The 17,785-nt window shown below is 41.7% G+C and overlaps 1 protein-coding gene across 1 annotated transcript in view; it reads right to left on the minus strand.

Annotated features, from left to right (window-relative positions):
* Positions 1–5,698, minus strand: part of AHR (aryl hydrocarbon receptor) — a gene marked incomplete at its 3' end in the record, with an annotated part of 61,573 nt that extends 55,875 nt beyond the window's left edge. Inside the window, exon 1 of the mRNA XM_080339897.1 lies at positions 5,373–5,698. Coding sequence (XP_080196023.1) covers positions 5,373–5,428 — 56 coding nt within the window. The 5' untranslated portion in view covers positions 5,429–5,698. The remainder of the gene's footprint in view (positions 1–5,372) is intronic.
* Between the last annotated feature and the right edge of the window lie 12,087 nt (positions 5,699–17,785).

A 17,785-nucleotide genomic window follows, 5' to 3' on the forward strand; every position in this document is an offset into this window, starting at 1 on the left:
GTTCTCTCCCTCCAAACCAAACATTGATTTTCCCTAATTTCCCTCTTTGTCACCCAACTAAAGTCTGTTATATAAGAATGGATCCTTTAGTGATGAAGGGAATAAGGGCGGAAATGCCGGGGGCATAAGTAGCAAGCTAAACCATTTTCCATCCACTTACATAAACCCCTGATGCTAAAGACAGCCCTAGCTCCGTTGCAGAAAATTATCTTTGAAAGTTCCCAGCTACGTCAAGATTAAAACCATGCTTGCACTTTATTTAAAAGAAAAAAAAATACTAAGGGAGGGGCTAGATTTTAAGCTGATCTTTCAATTCTTGATCTTTTACCTTTCACAGGAAATTTGAATTCCTTAATCAAAGGCCAGAGGTCTCTGTACACACAGTGACTCTGAACTGAGCTACAGTCCTTATCATCCAACAGCGGTGAGACAAGCAAGCACTCCTAATTCTTGTTTTAACAGTTCTAAAGGATTTCCCATAATAACATTACCTGACTACTATTTTTACAGGTCTGCTACAATAGACTACTTCATCAGAAGTTTTCATTACACATGCTTCCCATGTGTGCCTTCACAGACATTAACAACACTGAATTATTATAAGGGAAGTGGACAAGTACCTGAGTCTTAATTATGATCAAAAGGCCAAAACAAGTTTCAATATTTGCACATGAATGAATTTGTATTTTTTAAAGGTAAATCAAGCAATTGAGAAAATAAAAATAAAGCACAAATCTATTTTGTTCATAATATGACAACAAAAACTCTGAAAAGAAAAAAAAACCAAGCACTGAAAGGCATGATAACTATTAACAAGACCAAAGTGTGAAACGACATCAGGAAATAAAAGAATGTGCAAAAAGAACACTAAAGATACAGTGACATGTTAAAAAAAAAAATGAATTTAGTAAAAAAAAAAAAAACCAAACCACTAAATAGAAGTTCATCAGAACTGTTTTATTGCTTAGAAAAAAAAGGACACAAGGAAGAACATACATTTCGCCTAGCTAATGGATTTAATCTTTTCAGCTACCTATATATTTAATTGCATATTTAATAGTCCATGCAATAAAATATGTTATCCTTATGGATATTATTTAATTCAATGTAGATCAGGTATATTAAATGTATCAGTTACCACTAAGTAAGTATCACCATAGGTGACATCCTCCAAAACTCTGTATTTATGTTAACAACCAAACAATACTCCTAAGCACTTACTCTTATTTCTGATACCAAATTTACAACTATTGAAAATTCAGACAGTGATTTCTTTAGAAGCAACAGACATGACACAGACTATTGACCTCTTGGATCAAAAGTTCTTGTCAGCCTATCTTGAAGGAGCAAGAGATCTTTTCCACTGGCTCCTTCAGCAGGCAATAAAACCAGCAAAGATTTAGGCTGCTGAAGGAATAAAGTTGTTTTTACTTAAAAACCTCAATCAGCAGCATGCTGCTGGTCTGATGCCGGGCAACTGTTTGGTCATCAGTAGTAAAGAGAGATTTAGTTTGCTCAGGTTGTTTTGGTGTATGAAGGAGAACAGAGTGACAGAGCCAGAATACAAACCAAGAATTAAAGTTTCACATTCGGTTTTAACATATTTCATTACTGTTTAAGATGAAGAGTCAAGGTTATTTGGGCAGAGGAAAAAAAAAAAGTTGCTATCTACTGACAATGTTATCTGCACTTGCCTGTCTGCATTTGCTGCTGATTCTTTTTCTAAAAAAGATACTTTTGCAAGAAGCGTTAACCAAAAACCAACCAAAAAAAGGCAAGAAACTTAAACAGTGAATTTTAAGTAGCAGTCTACAAGTAACATACAGGTACCCCAAGACTAGCAAGGTTATCATTTATACATAGTACTTTCATTCCATGTATGATAACAACTGTCTTGATTTCAAACAAGGGGTGCAAACTGCTGTTTGTGGCAGATGCTGCTTTACACAAAGGAATCTTCTAATGATTATTTTTCTTTTCTGATGAACTTCCATTCTGAAAGCTTGTTCTGGCACTTCTTGTTTGTTTGCCTTGAAAGACTATGTAAATAGTTTCATTTTTTAGCTTAAAATATCTCTGCACTGCTTTCTGAAATTACTGTCTACTTATAAGTATCAAGCAGTCAAACATTTTTCTCTGGATTACTTAATATGATAAACACACTTAAGCTAACACAGACCAAAATCATATCATAATTTCTTATTTACTCTGCTGAAGAAACATGCCATTACATTCTTTGTACCTGCATAGCATGAAACATTTAGACCTCACCACCCCGTTCCTTGTCTATTACAATTACCCAGTTATGCAAAACAATTCCTATCCAATCACCTAAAAAAAAGCAAAACAAAGCAAATCAGAGCTAGTAGGCAGAAAAACATAGAACCTACAAGGTGGATCTACATTCACAGAATACCCTTCACCTGATATTAGTCTATCTACAGTAAACCTCACTTCCATGTAACTTCCATGTAGCTAATTTTATCCTTCCTACCACAATACCAGTATTCAGCAGGTCAGTTAATAATCACTAGAGAAAAGGAATTCAAAACTTTAAAAGAAAAAGAAGAGATGCAGGGGCCACTCTTTGCTCCCCCATTTTCGGCGGGGAGTGAAGCAGCCCACGGACGTGCAGCCACCAGGGGGACTCGCAGCGCTCAGACGCTCAATGGGGAGGAAATTTAAAGACTCCAAGGTTTTAAGAAAGTGATTTCTGTAGCATATTACATGCAACTGGAGTGCACATGGTTTAGCGGACTTTTTTTTTCTGGCAGATGACAAGATAACAAGATTAACTGCAGGAAAAGTTGCCTATTAAGTTTCCCCATGATTGCTTTTCTTTTTCAGCTGTAATACTGTAATTCCTTATTGAATCAAAAAATAAGAAAAAAAAAACCCAAAACATTTCAACACTCAGCACTGTCAGGCAATAACCTGAGATTCCCTCTCAAGTTCAGTCTTTTACATAGCACATAACAAGAACAGGGAGCTGCAGGGGGGAGTTTCCTAAACCGGTTTTGATTTACTACCACGGCTTTAATGAATTGTTTGGTTTGCACCTGAAGCAAGTATTTTTTTTATACTTCATTTTATTCCATGGCAACTATAGCATTATATTAATAGCTTATTCCATGTCTATAAACCAGCTGCCTATTGCCACAGGTTACCAATTATCATGTTCCATTCAGAGTTACATACCTAGCAAATAAAATAGCAGAAGACCTGTCTACAGAAACATTCTACAGAATTCTATTGGGGGGAGGAAATTCCAAAATCATTTTAGTGTCAAACCACAAGACAAAAAACACCACACTGGAATTGTTTATAAAGTTTAAAATCTTTATTAATGAACAGCAAGAACATCTTCCCTCCCCCTATCAGTTACAAAAGCTTCTTGCTTCTCTCACTTTTTTTGGCCTAAAGGTATGGTCTGTAATTAGTTATGTGAGAGATTGGAGCCCTCTGACCCAGTAACAATGTTCTGTAGGGTGGGTCTAACAGAAGAAACAACCAAAGAGTGCAACCAGTATGAGCAGAAAATAAACAAATACATTCTACATGAAAGATAAACCAATCTTAGATTAAAATAATTTCTAGTAATCCAAGCAAGGCTGGTTAATAATCAGCGTCCACTTCCAAACTATTTTAATATGAGTATTTTTATTTTAAGAAGAAACATTAGTTCTCCCTTTGATCCAAAAAGACAAAGTCCCTCAATAAATAAATGACTTCCATTAGTAATAAAAAAAGCTTCAAGTTCAACTAATCAGAGAAGCTCAGCCAACTTAGATAAAAAAGGTGATACATGGAGGATTACTTACGTAGATACTCTCATGTTACTACTAGAGAAAGTTTCACATCCTCTAACCAAGGCTAACAAGAATTTAATAAGCCAGACATTAAGCAAACTTACCAGCAGGACAGAACACCTCACCCTTTCACAGTCAGAACTTAAGATTTGCCTTTAGCAGCTAATAGTCTACAAATAGCACCAACACATTTTTGTTTCTTCACAAAAAAATCCAACTCACTTCATTCTTAAAACAGATTGTACAGCGTGAATTTAATTTGGTACCTGAACATTTTTGTTTGGAAATGAATGGTCAAAAAAGCAAACACCACTATTTTCAAAGTGAATATATCTTCTAGCAAGGGAATTTTTTAAAAACCACATTTCTAGACTTTCTGTGTTAGTTTGCAGGGTAAAAACCCAGCTACATACATGCACTCATTCTAACAACTCCAACCATAAAGAAACAAGCAGTCATGCTAATTTCCTTGCCACCAAGACAGTTGACTGCTATAAATCTGAAGCCATAACATTCACAATAGAATTTCATTAAATATTCGTCATTCTCTCCTTTAATGCTTTTACAGTCTTGGTAGTTATTTTACATCAACAGAAATGCCCCACAGAAATACATGGGGATTTTTTGAGATTTGCATCGTGGTTAGCTTATTTTTCTTGCGACTCAGTAGTTTAGCTTTGCTACTTTTCATGACCTACAGATTCTTTCCTTTCAGTTGAAAGTGCAAGTTAAGCATCTCCTCTAGCCTGAAAAAAATCACTCTCGTGAGAGCACTCTTTCAGCAAAACATGCTAAGCCTAGGAGTCAAACCTACAGCAGGTGCGTAATGTGAAATTACTCAGGCACTAAGCTGTTCCCAGAGTTTCATAAAGATAAATTAATAAAGAAAAAGCCACCCCACGGCCAGATACCCCCGACGCCCCCCCACCCCCGCCTCCAAGGCTTTTGACCCCTCCTGCAGCACTTCGGTTTGTTTGGAACTGAACAAATAAAAACATCTAATGTAATACCGGAGGGTTAAAGCTGGTTCACCCCTCCCAGATAGGCTAAAAATAGCCCTAAACGGTGGGAATCGGACGAGCCTTTCCCGGCTCCGGCCGCGGCAGAGACACCTGAGCGCCCAGCAGCGGCGCGGAGCGGCGCGGAGCGGTGCGGAGCGGCGCGGAGCGGAGCGGTGCGCCCTGCGCGCAGGCGGGAGCGCGGCGGCCACCACGGGCGGGACCCGCTCCGGTGGGGTGAGCGCAGCCACCGCTCGGGAGCCGTCACCTCAGATGCCTCCCAATCTAGGTCAGCCGGCTGCGCCGCGCTGCCGGCACCGCTCCCTCCTTCCACCGCCACGACCCTCCGCGCCTCGATACTCTTTCTTTTTTCTTAAGAAAAAAAAAAAAGGAAAAAAGCTAACACAAATAAAAATCCCGCCGGCACCTCAAGGCGCCACCTCTCCCGGCCACCCCCGCCGGGCCCCCGCGGCGCGGTGCGCGCAGGACGGCGAGCCGCCGGGAGCCGGTCCCCTCCCGCAGTCCCCGCCAGCCTCTCTCCCTCCCGCCCCGCGGGGCCGCTTACATTTTCTGCACAGGTTTCCGCCGCTTGCGACTGGCGTAGGTGACATTGGGGTTCATCCTGCCGCGGCTTCAGCGCCCCGCACCGCAGGCTCCGCCGGCCGGCGGCCGCCGCCCTCCTGCCCACCTCACCCCGGCTGCCGAGAGGGGTCGAGCCCCAAGCGGCGCCGCAGCGCTCGCCTCGCTTCGCCCGCGGGCCCCGGCCCTGCTGCCTGCGGCCGCCTGGAGCTCGTTCCCTTGTCCGCTCGCAGCAGCGGCGCCTTCCCCAGCCGGGCGAGGACGGGAGGCGGAGGCGCTACGGGGCGGGGATCCCAGGTGATCGGCGGCGGGTACACCCACTCGCCGCCCCCGGAGGGCACAGGTGTGGGGGCGGCCGGGGCTTTCCACAGCGCCGCTCGCCCCGCGTTTCCCCGCCGAGGCGACGCCGTCTCCCGGCCAGCTCCCTTGGCGGCGGCGGGCGGGTGCGCGGCGGCCTCTGCACCCCGGCGCGGCCGCCGTCTGCTGGCCGAGCGCCTGTCAGTGTGCGCGGCGCCGGGCTGCCCCGCCCCGGCCCAGCCCCGCGCCCGCTCCTCCCGCCGCCGCCGCCGCGCTCCCCCGGCCGCGTCCCGCCCCGCCCGGCTGACAGCCGCCGCCGCCCCATCGCCGAGGAGGCCCCTCGCGGCGGCAGGGCGGAGGGAGGAGGGGGCGGCCGTGCCGCCATGTTGAGAAGGTCACGCGAGGAGAGGGAGGACCGGCGCGGCAGCGGGGGGGGCGCCCGCCCGGCGTCCCCGGGGGGAGAGCGACAGAGCGGCTCGGGATGGGGGGAAAAGCCCGAGCCTGGGGTGGCCGGGGAGGGGTGCGCCGGGGGCTCCCGCAGCAAAGTGAGAAGGAAGGTCAGCTCCAAGCGCCCATGTAGCCCTAGTAATAAAAAATAACCGGGGGAAAAAAAAAGTCACAGCGTTCAGTTTGGAAAGAAAAATAACACTACCTCCGTGTCTGTCACCCCTCCACCCCAGCGCTGCCGCCTCCCCTGCTTCCTGCGCCCCCCGGGCTAAAGCCGTCACGGCCGGAGATCGCCCAGCGGAGAAATCAGAAATAATACGCGATCGCCAAAAACAGGGGTGGGAGGGAGCCCAGGGTAGGAGTGCCCGCCGCGGGAGAGGTGGACAGGCACCACCAAGGACAAGAACAGCAGGACACCTGGGAAAGTAAAGAACTCCTCGGGGCAAGGTTGCACTCGCTGAGCACTGAGAGGACCGACGGGGCTTACTGGACGCGGACGTGGTTCATATCTCATTGGGGTTTAAATCCCTGAGTTATTACACTGACATTTTAAGCTAAACACTTATTTTAAAGGAAAGGAGCAGCCTCGCAAAAAGTAAGAGGTGCTGCCAAACAGCTGACAAATAAAACCATCCAAGAAGAGCCCCGGTGCCTTTCTGACCCGCCGCCACTTCTCCCGCCCGTTTTCTTCCTCTGTGTCCCTTCTCAGCAGCAGAGCTCTTCCCCCGGAATAACCGCAATAAATTTTGTCTCAACACTCAGCTTGGGAGCCTGGGAGTCGCCCTGTGTAAACATAAGTTGTACGCGATCAGGGCCGAGACGAGAGCCGGGAAGAGCTCTCTTCTCTCCCCTTCAAACGCACCCGCGTCCCGGGGGATGGCCGAGGCCAGCCGCCCAAGAGCCGCCGCAGCTGCGGGCTCAGTCCCGGCCCCCGCGGGTCTCTCCCCCCGCAGCCGCCCGTTCCCGGCTGCTGGGAGGCTGAGCAGTGTCCGTGGTGCTGGTGTCCGCCCGCCCGGGCTGTCAGCGCTGCGCCAGCTCGCACGTTCCCTCGCTGCTTGCTGGAGCCCCGTTTATGCAACCCCTGCTGTCCCGCTCTGCTGAGGGAGGCGATAAACGGTGGCCCAGGTATCACCGTGCGGTAAAAACGCGGGATTGCGCAAAGCCCGGCCACCACCAACCGCAACACAGCAGCTTCTCCCAGAGCCGGCAGCTGCGGCGTCTGCGGTACCGGGCGTCCCGCCGCACGGGCCCCCTCCGCGGGCGCTCGCAGCTGGGATTAGGCAGCATAACGCGCTCTTGTTTACCAGCTTAATTGCTCGGCTTTAATTGCGTGCCAGGCTATCCCACATGCGAAGTACACTGAAGCCACAATATGCAGATAAAATTAATTTGCCTAAACCTTAACGATGCTAGTATTCCAGGAGTTGATCAAATGATATTTTGAAAAATATGTCTTCAGCAAACAAAATTTTTGAGAAAATATAGTAAAAGAACCATATGCCTCAGGAGGTCAGTGCCTTGCAGTCACACTCCTGCCACACTCCTGGACAAACACCTTTGCAGAGGATGTCATCTGTTCATTAGCATCTGTCTCTCCTCAGTCACTTTCCCTTTCACTCTCTCTTCTCCCCTTACAAGATCTTGCCAGCACCCTGGAAAAAAGGTGGGCAGTACTGTACACTATGTCTTACTACCTTCCCTTCTCCACCCCCTTTCTTCTTTTGATTTCACGGTTGAAACTAGAAATCATAGAATCAGAGGATATCAAGTTTGAAGGAACCACAAGGATAGTCTGGTCCAACCTTTCTCGGCAAAGCACAGTCTAGACAAGATGGTCCAGCACAAGCTTAAAAGTATCCAATGTTGGTGAATCCACCACTTTCCTGGGAAGATTGTTCCACTGGCTGATAAAATGCATTTTCTTCACTCCAAACCCATCCACCTGTCCAAGCACACGCTTTCTTCCAGACTAAACTTCCCAGTCCCTTTCTGTACCCTCCTCACCCCTAGACTCTTCCTGCTCACTGGTTTCTTTTTCTGTCAACACGTGTGCTGTGATCACTCCATACACAACATAAATGGCTGCTCTTTTTCATTCTTCTCTTTACCTATACTATCTTTTAGCTGAAAACTTACATGCATTGTTTAAGGCTCCTTTTATTCTAATTTTTAGTTTGCTTCTGTCTCTTACTTCCTCACAAAGATTGAACAAAGACTTTGGCAACCACTTAGGCTTCACTGGACCTCAGTATCTCAACTTTTTCTTGAGCTTTTGTGCTACTTGGATCCAGCCAGAGACACCCATATCTATGCTGTCTCATCTGCCAGCTCCCAATCTACTGGCAACTACATGAAGAAGGAAGTAGACTTTAGCCTCCCATGATGGACTTAATCTCCCAGCTCCCTTCTGGGGCCATGGCAATGTACATGGCACCAGTGAGTTACTTGGTAACTGTTCAACTCCCTAATTTGGAAAACAGAGTAAGGAAAACTCATGTTGCTGGGCAGAAACCACATCTGTACAGTTGCCTCTGCTGCCTGCCATTGGAAATCCACTCCTATGGGTCAGGCACCTATTTAATATGAGATTTCGGATCTTCAGCACAGTTACCTCAAAATTTTTATATCACATTATCCACACCTTTTGCTAATCTGTCCTCTCCTGATGTTCTCGCTGTCTCTTTGCCTAATCCATTGACTCAGTATTTTCTTTTTTATTTGATAATTTGGGTACAGTAGAAATCTTGCTCATATTCATAGTAAAACAAGCAAAAACTATACAACCATGATTCAGCAATCTTAGAGGCTTCTTTACAGCATAAGTTTTTTGTTGAGCTTTTCTTTTTATTATTATTTTTCAAAGTAATATTTTGTCAGGTTTAACAACATGTTTGGTCTTGCAAAAAATGACTGTGGCTGATGTCATGTGGACAATCGAAAGGATTTAATTCCTATGCAGATCACTTTCTAGTGTATTGTACAGCTCTAACTAGTCTCTTCTTGTGCGTGTCTAGGCTACTACCCAAGTGACTTACTAGGCCTACACTAAAGTTCACTTCTTCTCTTAATAAATACTTTTGAACAATTAGTGATATTTTTTTTCCCTCCTTGCTCAAATCCAGCATTTTGCCTTTAGAGTCATGAATCATGATGCCATCCAATGATGAGATTTTAAGAAAAATGTGTTTGTGCAAATGGTGAACTGTGCCTTTCCCTGTCCCTGACATGTGTGAGGTGCCATATTAATGAACACCTTCTGTTCTATCCAGTATACTTTGTGGTTATCATCCTCTAAAGCTTCCAGAGCTCTCACTTGTCAGAAGTCACGTCTGCTGCCCTGACTCCAAAATGAACAATATTATTTTGCTCCATGTATCCATTCTGCCTCATTTCTTCTTCTCCTGCCCTGGACAGTCCCCTCCTCAGCTCTGTCTCCTGGCCCCTCACTTGTTTCACAAGGTGGGGGCTGTTTGGAAGAAGGGACTTTTACTAAATAGATAAATTCCTGAGCAGGCTGGAGTTTCACAGGATCACAACAAGACCAACAAAGTCTTGTCGTTTGGGAGGAATTTATAAGAATTATAAACACCACTTGTTATCTTAGGGTCATCTCTGACTCATTTCTAGCCTTTATCCTACTATTTCTGTCCATGACCAAAATTTTACTTCCCTCAGCTTAATTCTGTGTGCTGACTTGTTCTAGCTGCCTCCAGTGCAAATAACGCAGAAGAAATCTGGTTTGGTTATCTGTCATCTCCTTTCTGCCTCTCTGGAGATGAGGAAAGAGGATTGTGATTTAAAATTGTGACTTACGCAGCTCAGATTTAGGGGATATACAGAACTATCACTGACGCGGGTGTTAGTTTCTGCAAAGCATTTGTTCTGCTAAGAAAGAATATCTACAGTAACTCAGATGATTTTCTTTGTACTCAATTCAGGGAACTAATCATTTAGGGAAGCTAAATTAGCGTCAGTGAATAGTGTATACACTGATTCTTTAGTGACTGGGAAGGTCACACAATCATTTTACTGTGAGGAACCAGGAATATGGAGGGAAATTGTGCACCACATTTTTAAAACTTAAGCAGAAATAATTGTATCTAGAAAAAAAAGAAATTCAGTAAAGGGTCTAATAATATGCTGCTTTATTATCACCTTTCTTACAGAAGCTTCATTTGCAGATACCAGTTGAACTATGTATGGTTTTAATGAAAATTATATTGACAAGAAACTTCTTTTTTATTTTTTCCTGCTTTTTATATGTTTGTCAATATAGGACAGAACCTGCACACTCCTTTTTTCTTCTTCTGTCCCCACACCTGACTCCCCACTCCCATTACCCTTGCAGGAGCTTCTGATATGCCAGTGTTTAAAAATGCACCAATTTTTTTATTGAGTATTCAACTGGGGAGCATTCCCAGAAGTTGAAGCATCATACAACGGAGGAAAAATATGAAATATAATTATTATTTGGGCAAGTAGACTATGATTCTCACACAATGATTAGTGCTGAAAGACCTTTGTTAACAAGGGTGTTTAAAATATTTTAAATTAATTGAATTGCACTAATCCAATGAAATCTACAGTCTTCATTGTTCCAACAGGGGCCAGAAAAAAAAGAAGCCTGAGTAAGCAAAAAACACATTTAGAGTCAGTATTCAAGATTTTTCCACTTTGAGAAAATTTGAGAAATTAATAACAATCGTTTGTGAGGCAGAATCATGATTCTGTTCAGATCCTATGATATGTGAAATGAAAAGCATGTTTCACCTGTAAGCACAGGAATAAAGGAACAATATCATTATAGAGTAAGTATACCAAGGTTTTCTCTCGTGTACAGAAATGAGCAGAAGATAAGTTTATACAGAAACTGCCTCTGAGTTCAAGAGAACTCTCTTTTTTAATCTAAACCAAAAAAATTCTGAAGAGTTACACAGGTATACCAAGCAACTTAATTAACCTTGCCTGCTCAGAGCATTCAGCAGCCCTCCCCCCAAAAACGTTAAAAGTAGATTTTATTGAATGGCTGAAACAGTCTTTACATTATCATTCCCAGTGAGCTTCATGTTTTTGTCATGAAAAGAGCCACTCATTATTTTAATCCAACAGAATCCACTCCCAATCAAGTACTGAGAGCCATAAAGTAATCAGGAGTAACGAATCATCTTTTCCCCAGGGCAAGTCAGGAGGACCTGGTAGAGTCACTTAACCAGGACACCATCAGTTAGACACCCAACCACCACTTCTTCCTTCCCCTCTCCCTCCTTGTTGAGGCAGTGAGTTTATGTTTGTTACACCAATATGCAAAGAGCCTGCAACTACAAGTCCATTTAAATAAAAATACTGTTTCTGCATACATTATGTGATGTTTGTTTTTCTGACAGTCAAACTATTGGGCTCAACAAATACCTTCTGTTCCCAGGATCCTTCCCTGCCCCCAAAGCTCACTGGCACACAACAAATCAGATCCATACTATTATATTTTTTAGTTTCCAAACTAAGTAGACTGCATGCAAACTGCAAATTGCAAATGGCCACTGGCCTGAGATAACCCCTGAACTGCACCCTGGAATGATGGGGGAACATGCCAAAAATGTGTAAAGGATGGTTCTAACCATTTAAAACTACCAATGATTGACTTTTAATGTCCAGGAAGTTCCATGGCACTCATTCAGTTTACTAGGACACATGTAACCTTAGAGTATATTTCCAATGCTTTTGGCTATAAATGAAACAAATTGCCTACAATTATTAGTATGCAGAAGCAGGAAAGTTTTGGTCACAACAGTAAATCATCATGACAATGAGCAAATGTGGGAAGCATATGATCCAGCTGTACCAACATATGATCTTGCTGCACCAAGACATTTTGTGCTGCTCTACACAGAACAAATACAAAAAACAAGCTGATCATTTTACTTCTACTTTAAAACATTACCAAACTGTATGTATTAACAGGTCGTTGTTGCTATTGGCTTATGATTAACTTATAATATTAACAAAATCTGTGGTTTGAGAGGGCCTGAAACAAGCTTACAGGTCTGATGGCTAAGCCAGTAGGTTGCAAATTCTCTTTCTGGTCTCATTAATAAGAAATAGTATACAAAAGTAAGACTAATGGGGAAACAAATTATCTAAATTAGAGGTGACAATGTAGTTGCCATGCCAGAGTTTAAGTTTTGTACCAACAAACATGAGCTAATTTTAATAAATATAGCTAGTTTAATTTAGCCTTACAAAACCTTGCCATGACTAAGATAAGACACAGGTATTGTATTAATGGCAATAGTATTTTCTTTTTAATGGGACTTCCTATCAAATCCAGTAGTTATATACAGAGAATATGAAAAAATAGCAAACAGATATACAGATGTCTGAATGCCAAAGGCCAAGGCTAAAATACAAGATCAATATAATTACACAGAGAGATTTCCATGACCGTGTGTAATTCATTATAAGCAAGAACAAACAAACAAACCAGAACACCCAAACATAGTTATTTTAATACCTTCTCAGGAAATAGCCTGCTTGAGAACAAAAATGTGGTATGTGTTAGTTCCATTCAAACTATTTTCATTGACATGATGAAAATGCAGTCATTCATTGAGTCCAGAGTTCTCGAAAGCAGAGTGAGCTGTACCTGTGTCACATGTGACAGATAATTGCCCTGCCCATGGTTTATGGCCTCTGTCACAAGGACATGATGGCCTCCCCAGGTAACCTGTATAGGAATTACTCTTAGAGACTGTTTCTCAATGAGCAACTGTAATTTTTGTAGGTTTTATGATTTAAACCTGTAACATCTTTTCCCAACCAGAGTGACTACAACTTTCTGTCATTCCCACAACAAATTTTCTTTGATTGCAGCTGTGGCTGAGAGACCTGAGGAAGTGAAGATAGGAGAGGACAGTGAGTCTGGTAGGGCAGGAAAGTGAGGAAACAAATGTCTCTGGAGAACTGAAGCCAGCAGGAATCCAGAGCACTACCACATTGCATAGAACAAACAATAACACTGGATAAACGGTAACAGGAGCAGATATCTTTGCTATGAGAAACACTTGAACACTTATTCTTCTCAACATTCCGGGAGAACATGCGTGTACTGAAAACTGTCTACAAGCCTTTTGATATATTGTTTGCTTTATCCTTTCTTTTTTTCCACATTTATCCTGTTAAGTGTCCTAACCAGAGTGTGTTTACATGCATCCCTAAGCAAGACACAACTGTTGCTAGCTACATATCATCTTTATAGTCCCATTATCTCTGGTTCTCTGAATTCAGTCTGGCCCACAGAGTTACTTGTAGTATTTAACACTTGCTGGTAATGAGTCTTCTGAAAACCTTCTAATCAGTGTGCCCTGCATGCAAGATAAATGTTTAGCTCCTGAGTTATAGTGACTTACCTGCTAGTTTTCACAACTAGGGATGTAGTGTCAGCTTCCATGTAGAGCCTCCAATGCTGTCTGAAAAGCAAAGCTTTAACAATCTCAGCTATACAGAAGCTGTCTCTTAAATGCTTGTATATTATCAATGTACACAAAAAAACAGACCAGTGTCTAGTGTGTTCTTTTGCAGTTCAGAATGTTCTTTAAATATTTTTCTGTTTACATGAATACTATTGATGATACTGAATTAAAAACCTATCTGTCTGGTGAAAAAAAAATGTTGTTCTGTTTCTTCTAGAGGAATTTGCCTTATTTATAATTTGTGATCTATATTATATATGTAGCTTTGTAATGTCCATGGCAAATAAAATATTGAAGTGGAAAAACAGATATCATAGACATTCTTTGTAATAAAAGATCTTTTAAAAATAAGTGTTAATTTTTAGTGTATGTCTTTAATCTTCTAGAAAACAGTAGATAAAAGCAGCTTCAAAACCTGCACAGAACCAGTTTCTATGACTATCAATTCTCTTAGCAATTCCAGTGATCTCAGCACTACAGTGTTCAGAACAGGTTTTTTTCAGTGTTTCACACAAGTATTCTCACTGCATCCTTATAGCTACAATAGATTGCATCACCAAGATACCACAAAACTTTAGAAGTTTGTCATTTCCCCTAAATGGTCAATGGAGCTGCTATCTAATCTATCTGCCATAAATTAAAAGCAGCTCATTTCAGAGGTATAAAATATTGCTGGGTTATTTCTGTGGGTGTATATCTGAAGCCAGTTTGCAGTTTCTTCGGTAAGCAAGGCTTACTAAAAGAGGTATCCTAAAAGCAGTAAGACTCCAGCAAGCATGATTTTTTTTCATTCAGGATTTCTCTTATAAGAATTCCCTGACTCTGCACTTGGTAAGTTTGGGTCTGGGCTCTTTCAGGCTACAAAATTAAAAGTGAAGTTTCTCCAGTAATGAGCAGCATGACAGATGGTCCTTCAAAAGCAGATGATAATCCTTTCAAGTAACATATGACAATATTTTGAAGTAGAGAGGGATTTGAAAAGAAACTAAACAATAAGCACAGAAATCGGGTGAGGTGGTCTCATCCATGTTGAGAAAGAAACAAAGAGCTGCAACTTGGTCTGTCTGAGCCTTTCAGCAGACCCTCAGGCTTGGCCTAAGGTGGCCTGTGGTCTACCTAATGGCCCAAGACCAGTATGATTTGTTTTAAACATGTTTCCAAAGACAGAAGAAATAATACCTGATCTCATTGCTACCCTGACAGAATCAGGAGTTACAGCTAAAGGTTACTTCAATTATTGAAGTGTCTTACTGAATGAAATGCAACTCTGTTACATTTTAATTTTTTTTCTAGTAAACACTCCTATTGTCCTTACTGAAAATATAAATAGTTATAATGATATGCAGTGAATTGAGTCTGTGTTTCATCCAGTTCCCTAATTCCATCATATCAGAAAATCTGGCAAATGGTCTTGTGCATGACAAGCAATAAGATAACATCATGTTGTTCTTGGTGTAATTATGCATTTGTTATCTGCTGAAAGTAACTAAGCATCTCTATACAATCTCGAGATGTTTAATAACAAAAAAGTCTTGTGGTATTTTATTGGAGTCACAGACCTTCTAAAGTATAACTCTCTAAAAGTGGGATTCATACAGCACATTCCTAGAAATGCAGCTAGAATTGAACAGGAGATAAAACTGGAGAAAGAAGAATAAACACAGCAGACAAGGAAATTCGGAAATAACAATAAGCCAGTATTTAAAAGAGGTGGTTATTGAAAAGAAAACTGGCAATGGCTAAGAAGAAACTTGTGACCAAAAAGAAGATATTTAAAAAAAAATCTGAAGAAAAGAGACAAAAGAGAAAATCAGAATTCTACTAGTAGTTCACAGAAACATGGAAACTATAATTTCCTAATATTTCATTTAGGAAAGTTACTGTAGGATGTAGTGATCAGTATGTTGTTACATTGAAAAGACCTTTCTTAGCATTTTTCAAGGCAGTGGTTATGGTGGCAGAGAACCATACAAAGAATTCTACAAATTTAATATTGTATGTATGTCTGAGCTGCAGTACCTGTGTCATTGCCAGCATCTAGGCTCCTGTAATTTCCTAGATAGATGTTGCCTTTTATGCCCATGTTCTAGAATTAGCCAGACCAAAAAATGGGTAAAGAAAGGGAAAGATACAGGAATAATCTTCAGCTTGCTCCCATAGGGTTTTCTGGTGGTCTTTTTGTTCTGCAGAATGTCTTGTGAATGTACAATAATTCTTCCTCGGTGAAGCCCTCAGGCAAGGGCATAAGCAGGGAAACCTCCGTCTCCCCCATTACATAGACCTTCTGCAGTAAACTGGAAAAGGAAAGCCTTTCTAAAAATGGAGACCTGAAAACAAATTTAGTTTGAGATATTGGTCTTCCTGTAAGAACCTCTCCCCAGCCACAATTGTTTCAGCAGTCCATGTTCCAGAATGTTATGGCTAGATAATGTTTGTTCAAGATATATTGCTACCCTTGTATAAAATATTTAGGTCATTCCCATAACATTCTCAATATGTAGCAAATATGCATTTAATGGTCTCCATTGTTTAAGGCCAAAATTTGAACTACAGTCACGACTACATTTGTAATGGACACAATGAGGCAGTAATCTTGATCAGGGCAGAATGTGGTAGTTACCTTGTGTGTGTTTCCCCCTTGTTTTCCTTCCCTTTATAGCTACACAGATGGAAGAAACATAGCTCAGTGGGTTTTTAGCCCTTCATCTCAAAATTTTCTATTATAGGCAGAGCAGAATAAGGAAAACTGCCAGTTTAGGATTTTTGGCCTAAAATGTTACCACTCCTGATGGTTGAAAATGTGGTTATCTTAAAATCATGACTGCAGGTCACTTGAACTACTTTTAGTAGTTGAAAATAACTTGAAGTACAAGAATTTGTGGTATGCTTGTGCCATTCTATTCCTGCTATGGTTATTGATGCTCTGAGTTTGTTGAGTTTGTTCCTTCAGCATCTGTGTGCAGCCTACCCATAAGCAGCTGAATAGTTACTACCATAACATAATTTCACACAGATATGATTAGCAACATTAAACTTGATGATGACGCTGTAGATATCTTAGGCTTGTGGTGGCTAGAACAACCTACTGTGATCCTCTCCTAGTTTATTAAAACTGCAGTTCATGAACAGTGCAAGCTGCATGGTATATATATATGTATATATATGTGTGTGTGTGCACGTAAGTGAATGCATCAAACTACCATACAAAGATTTATATATTCTTAATATGCAGTCAGAAAAACAATAATTTCTAACATTAAACTATATGCAGACTTAGAGCAGAATTTTCTAGAAATGAACAAGCAATTCTAGTATAAGTGAAAATGTATTGTGAGGAAGGGAAAAGAAAGAATACAATATTTTTTTTTTTTTTGTTATTGAATATTGTACTCATTTAGTTGAGCCTTTTTCACACTGCTAATGTATTTGCAAATATCCAAACAGCAGAGAGAAATACTTGATGAGAATGACATAATTTACATAATAAGCTTTGAACAGTATTCTAAGTCACCTGTGTCTTCTTTATTAAATAAAACATTATTTTTGAGTAGCTAGGTCATTTCCATCTATAAAAAGCACACAAATCACAGTGTTTAGTCTGGTAGTATTTCCCAATCCCTTCAATCTGTTTAGCTTAACAGATGTACAGAAGCACACAGATGGAAACAAATCAGTCCTTTTCAAGCTTGTTGTTTAAGAAAATAATCAGGACAGCAAGCCGGTGACACTACTCCTGTCTTCTCTTGTAACTGAAACTATTGCAATGGTGATATAGGGAAAACAAACAAACAAACAAAACCAAACAGCAACAAAAAACCCCCACCACAACCCCCCATATATTGATTTCTAGAACACTGTGGCTTCCATGTGGGTTATCTAATATCCTGCCTAATTTATCCCCAGAAATCACTTCAATTTAAGAGAAGAAGTGGGTCTCATCAACTCTGACCACCATGCTGGTGGAAACATAAGCTTCTGTTGAAATTAATGGTTCATTCAAACTGCAGGTGCTGGTAGTCCCTGAGCCTGGGTGCAGGTGCTGGCTGCATCCTATGGCAGGACGAGGTGAGCTGCAATTTAATATAATTTTCTCTCTTCCTCTTCCCTCATTTCCTATACTACAGTTTCCACTGGAAGAAGAAACACCAGTAGGAAGGAAAGTGATTGCATGCTGTGCATCAGGGTAGCT

The sequence above is a fragment of the Nesoenas mayeri genome (assembly GCF_963082525.1).
Source record: "Nesoenas mayeri genome assembly, chromosome: 2".
NCBI classification, from domain to species: Eukaryota; Metazoa; Chordata; class Aves; order Columbiformes; family Columbidae; genus Nesoenas; species Nesoenas mayeri.